General features: G+C 38.5%; 1 protein-coding gene across 1 annotated transcript in view; it reads left to right on the forward strand.

Moving 5' to 3' along the window:
* SYNE2 (spectrin repeat containing nuclear envelope protein 2) overlaps nt 1-14,437 on the forward strand; it is a 191,889-nt gene that overhangs the window by 27,647 nt on the left and 149,805 nt on the right. Inside the window, exons 7-18 of the mRNA XM_061376171.1 lie at nt 1,125-1,306; nt 2,505-2,701; nt 3,171-3,271; nt 4,037-4,138; nt 4,923-5,060; nt 5,948-6,112; nt 8,016-8,128; nt 8,829-8,985; nt 10,704-10,800; nt 10,963-11,150; nt 11,299-11,463; nt 12,687-12,860. Coding sequence (XP_061232155.1) covers nt 1,125-1,306; nt 2,505-2,701; nt 3,171-3,271; nt 4,037-4,138; nt 4,923-5,060; nt 5,948-6,112; nt 8,016-8,128; nt 8,829-8,985; nt 10,704-10,800; nt 10,963-11,150; nt 11,299-11,463; nt 12,687-12,860 — 1,779 coding nt within the window. The remainder of the gene's footprint in view (nt 1-1,124; nt 1,307-2,504; nt 2,702-3,170; nt 3,272-4,036; nt 4,139-4,922; nt 5,061-5,947; nt 6,113-8,015; nt 8,129-8,828; nt 8,986-10,703; nt 10,801-10,962; nt 11,151-11,298; nt 11,464-12,686; nt 12,861-14,437) is intronic.

Below are 14,437 nucleotides of genomic sequence, written 5' to 3' on the forward strand. Positions count from 1 at the left end.
CATCAATGCAATGATTACAGCCTAACTGATGAATGCTGTCTAGCTGCAAATGTTAAGAAAAGATAATGAGTTTTTTTTAAAGTAGCCAATTAAAAAATAGGCCAAACTTTACCTGTGTAAGGCCTGTAAGTATATGTAGGCTGAATACAGCCTGCATTCAAACCCTTCCTTGCAGGAACTTTGTTGGGGGGGTTTGCAAGAAACAGAGACTAGAGAGACCAGATAATGCAAATATAGATGTCTGATTTTATGTGGATTGATGAGTTTCACATTCTGGTCACTTGTCCACATTCAGGTCAAAGATATACCAGCTGGAGGCCGAATGCTTACATGCAGAATTGTTTTGGTAGGCACCTTACAAGTGCCAGAGCCTGAAATAGCATGGAGGCTGTCACAGTGATGTGTCTTATACAAGATACTGAGCTCGTATCTTTCATATCATGAGCTTATGGCGATCTTTGAAAGCACATGGCGTTGCTTTAATCATGCTGTAGGACTCTAGAGGATGATGGAGCCAAACTGTCTTCTAGCAAGAACACAGCAGTGAATTAACATGGGCATGCTGGGGTTGAACTGGTGACTGGGGCTCAGGAGAACACTAAGAAGCAAAGTTATTTTAACATTATTATAGCCTACATTTTTCTTGGTAAAGGTACTTTGGTGTTGAAGATTGTTGTACTGCACGTAGACTGTGCATTACCTTTTTAACCAAAGCCAAGCTTCTCTAACTAAGTGCAGATCTCTGAGGTCTGTTGAGATCTTTCCTGCACTCCAAGTGAGCAGGCAAATTCTGGGCATGCCTAATACATGACACTGTTGACAACACAAAACACAGCTGCCAGAGGCTGCTTTCACTGCTAGGAGGAGTAGAAAAGTGCTCTGAGTTGAGAGTTCCATTACTGGTACCCATATGGAAGTCTTTGGATGAATATTTCCTGCCAAAAAAATCACCTGAAGATGGTAATACAGCATGAAATGATTTAGATTGAACAGATAAAAAAAGCTGATCTGATCTTTGGGGGCAGAGTACTAATGTTACAGCTGTGATTGAGTTCTTTCCAATTGTCTGTGATTTTCTGCCATTGTTGTCATTGTAATTTTAACTCTCCCATCGTCTCTGACAGATTGAAGAACTTGCCAGGACACTTGCTTGTACTTACAGTCAGCCTTCACTTGGTTGTTCAAGTGCTGTTGATTCCTCTTCAAAGGCAAGCCCATCAGCTAAGAAAAGTGCTAAAATTAAGGAACGGTGGAAGATGTCCGCTACAAAGGCTCTTTTGTTGTGGGCAAAAGAACAGTGTTCACTGTAAGTTTCATCCAAGACTTATGAATAATATGTTACACGTTGTATTTCCTGTTTTCCTCTAAATGTGGTGATACTTCCCCGGTTTTTAAACATATTAGTGACAGCTTAGCAGAAAATCCTTTAGATTTTTAGATGTTACCAGTACTTTTAGCATCAGTCAGGCCTTAAATGTTTTGACATGAGCCCTTTAAATATAATAATGTGAAGCTAATCCTACTAATAAAGTACCACAATGTAAATTGAGTTGTTTGGGTTTTCTCTTTTAGGAGCTTCTGTGTAGTAAGCTAAGTGGAATGTTTGCTAGTCTCAATCCTCATGTTTGGCACTGGTTTACAAAGTCTCAATTCTTTTTATTCTTTTCTAGTGGAAAATGTAGGCTCTCTGCATTTCCTACATCTTGTGTTTCTCTGTCAAAGCACTGCATTGCTTGTTTCTCAGTGATATTGAAGTCTGTCCTGTAGCATCCTTTCTGAACTGTGATTGTGTTGAATGATTTTGTTATCAATGCATACTGTAGCTTTTGGTAAAGGAACAAATCTTGTAAGTCCTGGCCCATCGTTCTGTAACTAAATTTGGTCACCTGAAACCCCACTTCTTTTCCATTCCATAGCATATTCATAATATGGAGGCTGTTTCTGGAAAGTTGTCCCAGAATTCACTGTGGTTTGCAGAGCTGGACACCTCAGAGCACTGTCCAGGCACCACTTAATAGAAGATGTTTTAAAGACACTAAACTAAATAAGGGAAAAAATATTTTTCTTGCAGTGGTAGATCAGTTTTAAGGTCTGTATTTTCTAAAACGCCAGAGATGATTCTGGTACTCAGTGCCTTTACAGACAAATATCTACATGTTCTTCCGTGCTTTGCTAATTGTTTTTCCATCCCATAGAATACATTGATACTGAGCTCCAATGTGATGTTCAGAAAGGATGTTGGATCAACAAGAGTTCATCTTCAGAATGCAACATAAGATAAAAAGATTGAGTTATTTTGCAAAAAAGTATAAAATATGTAATTGTAGCAATTGGTAATACTGGCTCTATTGTTGTCTGATGATGCATATGCAGAAGTTCTCAATAACTCATTGGATTTGGTTCATACTCCATTTTCTTGAATGGATGTTCTATTTCTAAATTTGTACTTAGCACATCTGAGGAAACAGACTATAACATTTTGTTTCTAATCATTTTGGGGATAGGCATGGCTCTATCAATGTGACCGATTTCAAGTCAAGCTGGAGAAGTGGTCTCCCTTTTTTAGCCATTATCCAGACCTTACGACCAGGTCTAGTTGATTTGGAGAAGGCAAAAGCTAGAAGCAATAAAGAAAACCTGAAAGAGGCTTTCAGAATTGCAGAACTGGAGCTGAATATTCCACGGCTTCTTGAACCTGAAGGTAAATAATTTGCCTTTTTTTAATCATTGTAATCAAGAGTGAGATTAATATAATCCTGTATGTGTGGATTTGTAATTCAGGAAAAGAAGAAGACTGCCTAAGTTTGAAATGGAACACTGATCTTTAGTGTTCAAACCTGAGATTCTTTATATTATAACACCAGCTGCACTTAGGATTTGTAGGATTTTTGAATTGGTAGTAAATGCAGGAACAATATGCATAAGAAAGGATATGAAACTTTCCTGTTCATTGGAGAAACTTTTTCAATTTTTAATCATGCTATATTAAAATATTCCCAAGGAAAAAAAGTTCATTACATATTAATTTCTGTCAATGGTATGTTCACTGAGATGCTGCAAAATAAACACGTTTATGGTAATGTGTTTTAGTAACTGCAGCATAGCATGTAATTATGTGATCAGGCCTAGAAGGCTGCATGATTATATAAATGGTGTATTGGCTCTTGTAGATGTTGACATTATGAATCCAGATGAAAAATCCATCATGACTTATGTGGCTCAGTTTTTGCAATACTCCAGGAATTCACCCAAGTCTGAAGAAGACATGCAGGTATGTCATATGGTTTATCACTGAGGCACTTTTAAATGAACGTGCATCATGGATGTCAAGAATATCAGTACTGTCTTTGTCCAGTTTCTAACCTACCTTAATAACAGTTAGTAGATCTTCTGATTCAGCCATTAACAGGGCTGAATTGACTTGAATCTTCTGATGCTCTTTTGTGGTAGTCAGGATTCAATGTCATAGATATTTGATGATATATGTGGAATTGCTGTGCAGGTTGTGTTGTTTTTTCATTTAGCTATTGCAAAGGACATTTTCAACCCTGGCTGTCTTCATGTGTGCTCTGAAGTCTATCTGTCTACCTCCAGGGTAGAGGCAGACAGATTTGCAAATGTGCAAAACAACCAGCTTTAAATTTAATAGCTCACATGTAAAGTGGACAGAAATTGTCTCTCACAGATTACACTGGTTGAAAAAACAAGTTTTCTGTTCCTTGTATTCTCCCGTAAGAGCTTATGTATCAATTAGTTATTCACGTATCTCCATACTGATAACCTCCTTTTGGCAGGACTGCAATCAGTCTCTTTTCAGATGTTTTTATGTATCAAGATGCCAGGTTTAAAACTTTGGCCTTGCTCTACAATAGTGGCTGACCCAAAATTCATTAGAGTCCAAGAAATTACTGGGTTTTTTAAAATAGCTTTGAACAGGGTTTATCATATGTTCAAAATGTGCTCTTTTATGGCACAATGTAAATTAAAAACAAAGCTTTCAAAATGGGAAAATGAAATTTTCTATTCTTATTACCAGGAAGTAGTAAGAGAGGCCAAAAGCTGGTTGGCTGCACAGGAGAAGAAGTTAGCGAAGTTGCTGATCGATACAGAGAATGAAACATATTATCAGAAGTACCAAGTAAGTTGTGTTTCATATTTAACTGCTAATGTGAAAAGAATATATGTTTCTGGGAAGATTTTTAATGGTTTTCATCTTCATTGTCTAAACAGAAGCATTAAATAACTTTTTAAACAAGAGCTGGAAATCTGACAATTAATTTGATAAGCACCCTCATCTGATTAAGGGCACTTATCAAAGGGAAGGGTAGGATAAAATCCTTATTGTTAGGAAAAAGGTGTGCTGCTTGGTTTCTGAACAGAGAAAGGCCTTTTTGGTTTGTTTTTTTTAGAGATTAGATTAGTGTCTTAATTGATATAGTTGAAGATTTGGACAAAACTCAATACATAGGTCCTTTACAGGATTACCTTCACCATTTCTGTGGTAATAATAACAGTAGGTTTTACCCAACTGATGCTGGGTAGTAGCTAAAATTTCTGCTGTAGAATGTATTGAAGTAAAATTTCCTTTAGTTTATATTGTAGCCACAGTTTGTAATAAAATGGCCCATGGGGGACAGTGAGGGGAGGAATTTTCCCCTTAGCTTGGTGGGAGGGGAGAACCTTGTCTTGACTGTGCTGGCATTATATTAAATACAGATTTTGCTAGTGAATGGCACCTATAATTTCAGACACAAATACTGTCTGGAGACAGCTTTGCCTCTTTTCTTCCATCTTGTCTTCCTGTGCATCACACCCTTTGAAGTTAACGGAAATCAGACCAACTTGTTCAAAGGCAGTACTTGGCTTCATGAGATTGTACCTGAAGTCTTCTTCCATTAATTAATCTTTCTTTTTATCTTTAGGAAATGATGTCATTTATGGAAGCATTTAACCAAGGCAAAAAACCCTTTCTGCCTGTGTTGTCATCAAAAAGAAGTGAAGCTGAGCTGGTCGAGGGCCAGCAGCAGATAATAGAAGAGTGGGATAAACTGATCTCTCAGGTTAGAGGCATTTTTAGCTCACCTTGTTACCAGCATGAGCATGTTTAATGAAGAAGCCTAACTTGCACAGGGAGAAGCGGGGAGGTGATACTTTATTTGGGTTGGTAAAAGAGATATTGACCCTGAACCTGAAGTCCAGACAAACTGAGTGGTGCACAGTGCCTGAGAGGAGGCAGAAGATGACTTTGTATTACCCTTCTGAATCCTGAGCCTCAGGACTGAAACCTCTGCAAAAAATGGCCTGCACCTGAATATATTTAAGCACTCTTCTGATCAAAGTTTTTGGCCAATATATGCTTTAGTTCTTTTGGGACATAATTATGGCTCAGATAATGATGCAGCTGGCAAAAGTGTGTTAATGTATTCTTACCTGTGGCATGGATAGTGATAGAGTGAAATCTGGTTGGTCAGTGCTTTACAGTGAGTTTGATTCTGTCATCTCCGTCTGCCATGAGTGGGGATGTAGTGGTCCTTGCTGGTAATGCTCCTTATGGAATGGTGTTCCCCTGTCAGGCCCATGATGAAGGCTGTCTGGAGCATCCCTGTTTTGCCTGTGTTCTGCAACTAGTTTGCTGTAAATTTACCTGTTGCTGGACCTTGGGATGGTCACCAGCCAAGGATATCAACTGCCAAATTTTCCGTAGTATTTACTCAGTATACAGGCTGAAGAGCAAACCTGGGTCTCAGGTAAACATAGCTGATTAGCAGCTGACTTCATTGGAAGCTCCCTTTTCTCAGTGGTGACAGGTGTTTATTTGTTTTGTTTTGTTGGTTTGGTTTTTTCTCTGGGATGTTTTGAGCATCAGCTTACAGAGTTTATATCACTACCTTAGAGATGGGAAAGACAACAGTAGTGAGAAATTTAATCATTTGGTTTTCTTTTTAAGATTAATGAATGGAAAGTGAAGCTAGACCAGATGTTGCCCTCCCCTCTGGATAGCATTGAGGCTTGGCTTCAGGAATTAGAACATCTGGAGGCAGAAGATTTGCCTGATTTACAGGACCCATTTAAAGCAATGTTTGTCTTCAGAGAAATCATTGTAATGTTTAAGGTATGAAGATCACAACGGAGCATTCTGCCACAGTCTGACCTAGCAGAACACTTGCTATGGAATTGCTGTTTGACATTTAGGTAGTGGTGTGTATATGTTTATCTTCTGAAGATTAAAAGCTTTTATGAGCATACCTTTGAAAAATGATGAATGTAGTGAAGTCACTGCCTAAGTCTATAAGGAAGGTTTTTGACTTCACTGGGGTGAAATTAAATTTGAATACTATCTGAATGAGTAAACTAATATATTCTTTTTTATGTGGTTCCTGCAACTCATTTGTTTGTTAGGTAGTAACACAGGGTAATTGCATCCTTATCTTTATGCTTAATGCATACCTGTTCAGAAAAGCACTTGGGCTCAGGGTTACATTCCAGTGAGTTCACGAAGTTTGTGTATTGAAAGTGAAGTATTTGCTGAATCACTCTGTAATTCCATTCAAAGCACTAGGAGGTATTTTGATAACTATGCAGGTGATTTCTTCTGATCTTTTAATCATTGCACTGATAATAGTTTAAATGTCCTTTTGAGTCTGAAAAATTATGTAAGAGTAGATGTGTTGATGCCTGGTTGATCATCATAGTGTTTGGTTTTTTTTTTTTTTTTTAATGAACGGGGAGAAGCTGGATGTTTTCATGACATGTCCTTAAAGAGAATTTGAAAGAATGGGAAATAGAGGCTCTTGAGTGGCTTGGTAACGTCACTTCTTTGTACTATTGCTAGTCAGTTCCTCATATGAAAGATGTTTTTTAACTGGTAACAGGTTTGCCAGACTTTATCCATTTTATCTGATTTTTATTGTTCAGCCTCAGTAGTTCTGTCAAAGAATGAGATAGAGATATCATTGTTTTAGGGGTTTCTTCTTTCCCATTGAACATGTATATATAATCATTAAGTTCCTTAAGAAGAAACCCAAGATACTTAATCCCTGTCAAACCCACTTTTCCTAATGGGAAAACATTCTGCTGAGAATTCCCCACCCCAACCCCCACCTTTCCTCTGGTCATGCCTTCCAGTATGTCTCATGTAGGGATCTTGTTGCCAAGGTGGTGCCTTATAATGGAAATTTTACTTTCTCTTAAGATCCATCAGATTACCTGCCCATGTTCATAACCGTCTGACTGTAATAGTATTAAGGTTACAAATCAAGGATTTAAAATCTGTGCACTACTTTTGGGGTTGAGGGCTGCCTCAGGATGTAGCCATTTCCATTAACATGTTTTGGCAGGTTGTATTACATAGAAATGAACTTCAAACATACTTATTTTTATGCCACTTACGAATATGTGTATATTCTGTGCAATGCATTTTATGTTTGATTTTTACATAGCAAATTTGGTGCTCAGACATGTGCCTGTAAAGTATTTCCCAATCATGTGAAACCGCCTGTCAGAAGATTAATGTGATATGCCATCAGCATGGTTTTAGATGGAAATTTATTGAGCAATCAGATAAAGTATTAAGCAATAGGAGTGACATAATAGGTTTATTTGGACATCCACAGCTTCTCTGGGCAACCTGTTCCAGTATCTCAGCACCCTCATAGTAAAGAATTTCTTCCTTTAATCTAAATCTATCCTCTGTCAGCTTAAAGCCATCCCCCTTTGTCCTATTACGGCCTGCCCTTATGAAAGTGCAGAAAAAACTGATAGGATGGGTACTGTTGGTTAACGTTTCTTAACTAGATGCATAGTGCTAAGAGAAATCGGGCAATACTGCACGAACTATGCACTTTATGAGGTGATGAAATACTTGCATTGTACTTTAATGAGTAAAGACACTGAAATATTGTCGTGTGCTGGCTAGTTCTTAAGAGCTCTCACCCTAATGGCAGGTGACTTGCTGATTCCCAGATGTAAGACTCTAGAATTAACATGAAAGGCTTACCATGTCTTTTTCTCCCCAGGGCTTGATGGATTGCTTTGATTCTCACTTGGATGCCCTTCAATCATTTAAGAATGAAGATGAGAAGAATACCCCACTAGTCCTGCCTGAAAAGTTAGAGGAAATGAAAAGAAGGTTGTGATCTTCATATTCCTGCTACTTTGACTGTTGTATTCTAGCTCTGCTATTGTCTTGCTCTGCTATTCTGAAAAAAAAGCACATGATTTATCCATGCCTTGCAGGAAAACAGCATTTTCCACCTAAGCACAGATTAACTGTTAAGTGGAGCAGGCACTTACCTACTTATTCACTTATTGGTCCAGTGAATGTCTAATTATGTGTACAGAATGGGGCTCATCAACAGGGCCTTTATAAATGCCTTTTTCTAGTGTGGATAGGAAACATCCATTGAGGTTAGGAAACATGATTATTTTGTATGGGAAAATTTCTCAGGGCGATTTTGAAATTTCTAACTTCCACCTTTTAAAATCACTGAGATTTACAGGTTGTGCAACCCCATATATCTGTTGGAGGATATTTTAAAAAATGACCAGTGAATCCATGTCCATAAGCTGAGACACTTTGAAATACAGATGACAGATGCATCTTTTCTGGACATTCAAGTTTTTTCATAAATTGAGCAGTCAATATTGACTCAAAATTGTTGCTACTTAAAAAAAATGAACTGTCATTATCTTACAATTTTACTCTTGTCATATCAAAATAGTGTTTACATACATGTAATTTTGGGTTTTTAAGCTAAAAACCTTATCCATTCATGCTTTCTATATCCAATGATTTTGAATCAACTTTTAGAATATTTCACTGTTTGCAGATTCAGCAATATTCGTTTCACAAACTTCAACGCCTTGCTTGAATACCACTATGGACTGTGCTCAGCTATAGCCAATGAGGTGATGTTAAAGCTAAATATCTGGGACATGAAATATGGTGCAAAAGACTCTGTGGAATCACTGCTGGAAAGTTGGAATGTAAGTTTAAAATATATATATCACACCCTGACAGTAATTCTTCTTCCGCCTCTCTTTGAGTAAAGTTTGTGTCTGTCTTCATTGGAAGATACTACTGTAGTTGATAGAAGAATGGTAAACTTGTGAAATCTGGGGTTTCTGTAAAGAAAGACAGGTAGACTTCTATAGAAGTTTTCTTCCCTGCCTCCCCAGCATCTTCCCATTTTACTCTGAATGAGAGTTCTTTCTTTAGTTTGGAGAAATAGAGCAAGCTGTGACTATAATTTTCTCTCTGTCCTTTTTTTATTCTTTACTGTGAAAATTTCTTTCTTTCTAGATTATAGAACCAGCAGTAACAGCCCTTCCCTAGCGTAAATCAACACAAACCTCTATGGGGTAGTTGTGTACTTCCTATCTTCAAAGCCAGCTATCATTCACGATGCTGGCTAATGCTGCATTTTGCTGTTGCCTTTTCCTTTTTCCAGCTTCCTTACCTCCTTATGCTTTGTAGTGAATATGAATTGTCTTGGTTCATTTTGTGCTTAGCTCAGCTTCCGGGCTCAAGTTATTAAAATGATACCACGTGTAGGCTTATAGGAGGTGCTGGATTACCCTACCCCAAATATTGACAAAGCATACTGCATAAAGAACAGAGGCAGAGATGTGAAAATGCTATGCCATCAATTGTGTTCCACTTCTAGTTAATGGGACTCCTTGTGAATTCAATTTTAAGAATTTCTCAGAGGCTTTTCAGAGTGGCACATCACTGGTTAAATTAGTGGGAATTATACCAGCCTTAGAACTGTGGAAGGAGACAGCAAGAGGTTGTATAAATACTGGTTTTCCTGAGGAGTACTAACCTTCCCTGTGGTGAGATGGGAGTACAGACTTAAATCTGTGCTGAGTTTCTTGATTCAGTTGTTTTAATAAATACTTAATCATGTTATTTCTGCAGTTCTGGTTCATGGCTCATGTTATTTCTACAGTTGTGGTCTTTCTCAAGCTGGTAGAATATAGAGCTTTCACAAGGAGTTTAAGGCTTGTTGCTGGCTCTTCTTCTGGTCTCGTGATGTGCAATCCTGGCTGAGTGGTGGTGTGGTGGCCCAGGTTTGTCATGGTCACAGCAGAGGTTGTTCTGTAGACTGCTAGATAGCACATTTGTAGAAATGAGAAGCTTTAGAGAGAGAGATGCTACTCAGAGTGGGGCTGAAGATCAACCCTCCTTCGCTGGGTTGAATGTTCAAAGCAGACGTCCCCTCCTCTGCTCCCGTTTCTTCCTCTTTCACTCTTTCCATCACCAGTTCGGACCTTGCTTGATCTGTGGTAGGAATTAGGCATGTCAATATTTCTGTGCATGCAGGGAAACCTACCTTTCATCACTTTTCTAACGTAGGTGACTAAATTCTGTCTGACTTGTTCTAGATGCCATTTGTAAGTATTGCCCTACAGCTGCAACTTTTTGAAATAAGCAACCCTGACTTATGCAAAGCTATGACTCAGACAATGGCATTGAGGAATTAATATTCTCATTTAAGTTACTCTCAGAATGTGCAGAAAAAACCCTAGATCTGTTTAAGACTACAGGGTGCAAAGGAGTTGCTGAATGGGCTTTGCTCGATTCACTTTTAATGGCAGGTTTTGGACTCATGTTTAAAAAGAAATGTATCCCAATCTGCATTTCCTACCTAGTTTTATGTGGGTTAGTGTTACCCATGTGAATTACTTTTCCCTTTGGGCAGAATTTCATTGAAGAAAAGAGACTTGAAGCACAGCTAGAAACTGCTACTCAGATCTGTGAAGATTTGAAAAACAAAAACATAACCGGTCCTGACTTAGGTAAGTTTGTGAACATAAACTGATATGAAGACCTTTTATTTTGAACTGACGTGCTGTTACCAGTTTTACTTCCCTCTTATGTTTTGTGTAAAATACTGCTTCAGTGTAATTAACCTCTCTTGTTTCCAAGCATATAACGCTATTCCCCATTTGATGTCCTAGCTGGAAATCCTCAAGAAATTAGCAAACTCTTTAAGACAGTGGAGTCAAAGATTTCTGTGTGCAGAGACTATATTTCCAATGTAAATAGCACTCTACAGAAAGTCCTGTCTTCCTGGAGTAATTATATGGAAAACATCCATTTGCTAAAGACGTGGCTGGAAGAAAAACGAAATGAGCATCCAAATGAGGTAATGTAATGACAGAGATACTTGGAAGCCTCCTGGATGGAAAGCATTATATAGGACAGTGGTGGTGGTTGTTGCTTTTCTGTTCCTCGTTTTGGAAGTAAACTTCTGACAGGGTTCTGCTTAGAATTATTTCAATGCCTCTGTCTAGATCCCTGCTGAGATCCTGGCAAAGTGGAATTTGGTTCATGGTTCCTTAAATGAAGCTGGTAACTATCTCATTGAAGTCAGCAAAGACCAAGTTGGATCGAATATTGCCAAAGAGCTGAAGAAGTTGAACAGGAGATGGGCTAAGTTCATCAAGAGAACACAGTTTGTAAGTTTACTAGTTTCATATGACTTTTGCCATGCAGCCTTCAAAGTCCTGTTTTCTGGACTAAACAGATTGCTCATCAGAGATGAATAAATCTTTCAGTCAACTCGCTATTGCCAATTTTAAAACGGGAACAGAGAATACACAAGGGCATTCGGAATGTTCTTAAGTCTTTGTGACTTGGTTAAATGCTCTTTAGAACGCATTGGAAAATGTTCAAAATTTTAAATAGAATATTTTAAACCACTTATAAAAGGAAATATTTTTGCAGAATAAAGCTCTTTATTCAGTTTTAGAGATGGAAGTAATCAATTTGTTAAGGGCTTGTGAACCTTTGCTAAATTTTATAATCTCTGCCTCAGCTAGTAGAAAGAAATTATTGCAGCATAGATGTTTCTAGGGTTGTGCCACTTCACACCAGCTCACTTGGAAGATTTTTAGGCTGCTGTAAATTCCTATACGACATGCTTAATGTTACACATATTAAATTTCCTAGAATGCTTTCACAAGAATGACATTTTCATTCTGCCTGGGAATATTGGAGCTCTTAATTTTCTAAGATGAGCCTTTCACTGACCTTTATTAAAGGTACTGCTGTGACATTAAATGGTAGCAAAAGATTACAGTATCTTTGTAGATGAGCTTAGTGAGAATGCAAGAAGATCAAAGGAAATATATTCCCTAGGGTGGGGGATATCCCTGGTTTCCTAGGAAAACCCTTAGTAGGAGGTGCTATTAGGAAATACATTCATAAAGCAGAGATTAAAAAGGCCTCCTGCACCCTTACAAGGCCTTAAGGACTTCAGGAGTTATTTTTCTGTCATTGCTTTGGACATTATGGCTGTAATACTTTTTATACAGAAAGGCAAGGGCAAATGCTTGAGCTTGCCCTGTGACTGCTGTACCATTAAACTGGTAGCATGCTCCCTGGTCTTGATTTGACCAGCACCAGGTGGGGGATGCTGCAGCCAAGGAGTTGTTCTCCGTGATAGTGTGACTATGGCTGCTTGCTTATAGAGGAGGGGAAGAGGTTGTGCTATTCCATTTTCCCTCTGGGTTGAAAAACTGAACCTCACATGCCTTATGCATTTACTTCTCCTTTGATCCCTGTTGGGGGCAACAGCTGGGAAGTAACCTAAGAGGTGACTGTGTATTACAGGAAGGTAGTGGAGAAACACGTGAACTGATGACAGGAATGCACATCTTACCCTGCTCTTTGTTTATAGCTTGGTGAAGAGGGCACAGATACTGCTGAAAAGACCAGAGAACTTCCAGGGAGCTTGGAGAAAATAGAAGAACTCCTTGCCAGGGTGGACAGCTGGACAGCAGAGACCAGGCTCCTGCTTAGTGAGATCAGTCATGAGGGGCCTGTTGAGCCTGAGACAGAGGAACATTTGCAGGTGAAAATGGAAATACACTGTTTAAAATACTTGTTTGTCAGATTCTCATCTTTCAGCATGGAATTCATGGCTGGGGTAAAATGAGCCATCACTGAAGTAGAAATGAATGTGGATTTTGTGCTGTAACACTGGTAAAAAATCAAAGCAATGCTAGTGCTTTGTTATTTTTCAGGATCACTCCCAGATGAGCTATTAATGAATCTTCCAACATCAGTGTGTCCAGGTGACAAGCAGGTGCCAATGAAATGCCATTGGTGCTGCTGATCGGCAGCTTGCTCTGGAGTGATACTAATTACTCTCTGCCCAGCACAACATTTGCAGAAGTCTAAAACTTTGCAGGGTGCCAAGCTGAGAATTTCCCCTTGTCATACAGTCCTTTCTAGCACCTACCCTTCAGTGCAGGGAGGGTGTTTGAGGCAACTTTGGCTGTATTGAAGGCTTTCCTGTCAAAAACTGGAATACTTTGAAGTATTTTCAGGAGCATGCTGCGTAATTTGTGTATCTCGGCATATAGACAGTTCTCTACACATTCACAGTGAGCACTGATGAATTTTTTCCACTAGTCTCCATTGTTTTCCATGTTTGTCTGCCAGGGATTGCTAACCACTCCCCACCCACTGCAGATAGCAGGTGGCAGTATGTGCATATAACTTGTTAGCTTCAGTACAATCAGATTTGTTTTCTTCACCTGCCAGTGAAGGTGAGACTGAAGAAAGATGCCAACCTTATCACTAGAGAAGGTGGAGCACTGTCTTATGTTGCCTTTGCTATTTCTGCAGCAGAGCCAGTATAATCTAACAGTAGGAAGATGACCACCAGAAGGGAGGTTTCACTGGAGCTACTCTAAGTGCTAAAATTAAGCAGAAATCTTCTTTAGTACATTAAATCCACTTACAGTAACTGTGAATCAGAATTATTCTTAGTTTACTTTTGGTATGTGCCTTCTTGCACTATGTTTAATTGACAGAATTATGAGTGTGAGCCTACAAAAAAAATCTATTCGTATTTTTGTAATTATGGGCATATGTTTATAAAATAAGCCTCATTTTGCAGTATAACACTAGTTTGTTAAATAACAATGAAGTAACTAAATACAGCCTCCAAAAACGTAACTGTTATTGTATCTCCATGTCTGTGAGCAGATCAGATCATGTCGCTTATTACCTGCGGTACAATAGGTTGAAATCTAGAATAAAGCACTGATTATCATTAGAAGAATGCTAACTGACAACTTCAAACAGGAAAATGTGTTGAATATTCATAGATCAAAACAGCTCTCAGAACGACATTTCATGATAAATATTCAAATACTGCACACGACTTTTGCATGCAAAATATTCAGCTGCTTCCTGCTTTCTGGTAGTGAATGCCACAAGAAAATGAGAGCCTTAATAGGTGCTTACTTTTGGATGACTTCATGATCAGACAGTGCATATCCAAATGTGTGGTTTGTACATTCATTTGGAAAGCTATGTGAATGGGAGCACATATTTCAAAAATACTTGTAATTGGCTCTGAGGCAAAGACATGAGAGATATCACATTGACAGTTTCAGCAAACAGAATCCCCTGTGGATG

This window comes from Neopsephotus bourkii, unplaced genomic scaffold (assembly GCF_033783945.1).
Source record: "Neopsephotus bourkii isolate Nb327-2 ecotype Australia unplaced genomic scaffold, CSIRO-AGI_Nbou_v1 NB_1707, whole genome shotgun sequence".
NCBI lineage: Eukaryota > Metazoa > Chordata > Aves > Psittaciformes > Psittacidae > Neopsephotus > Neopsephotus bourkii.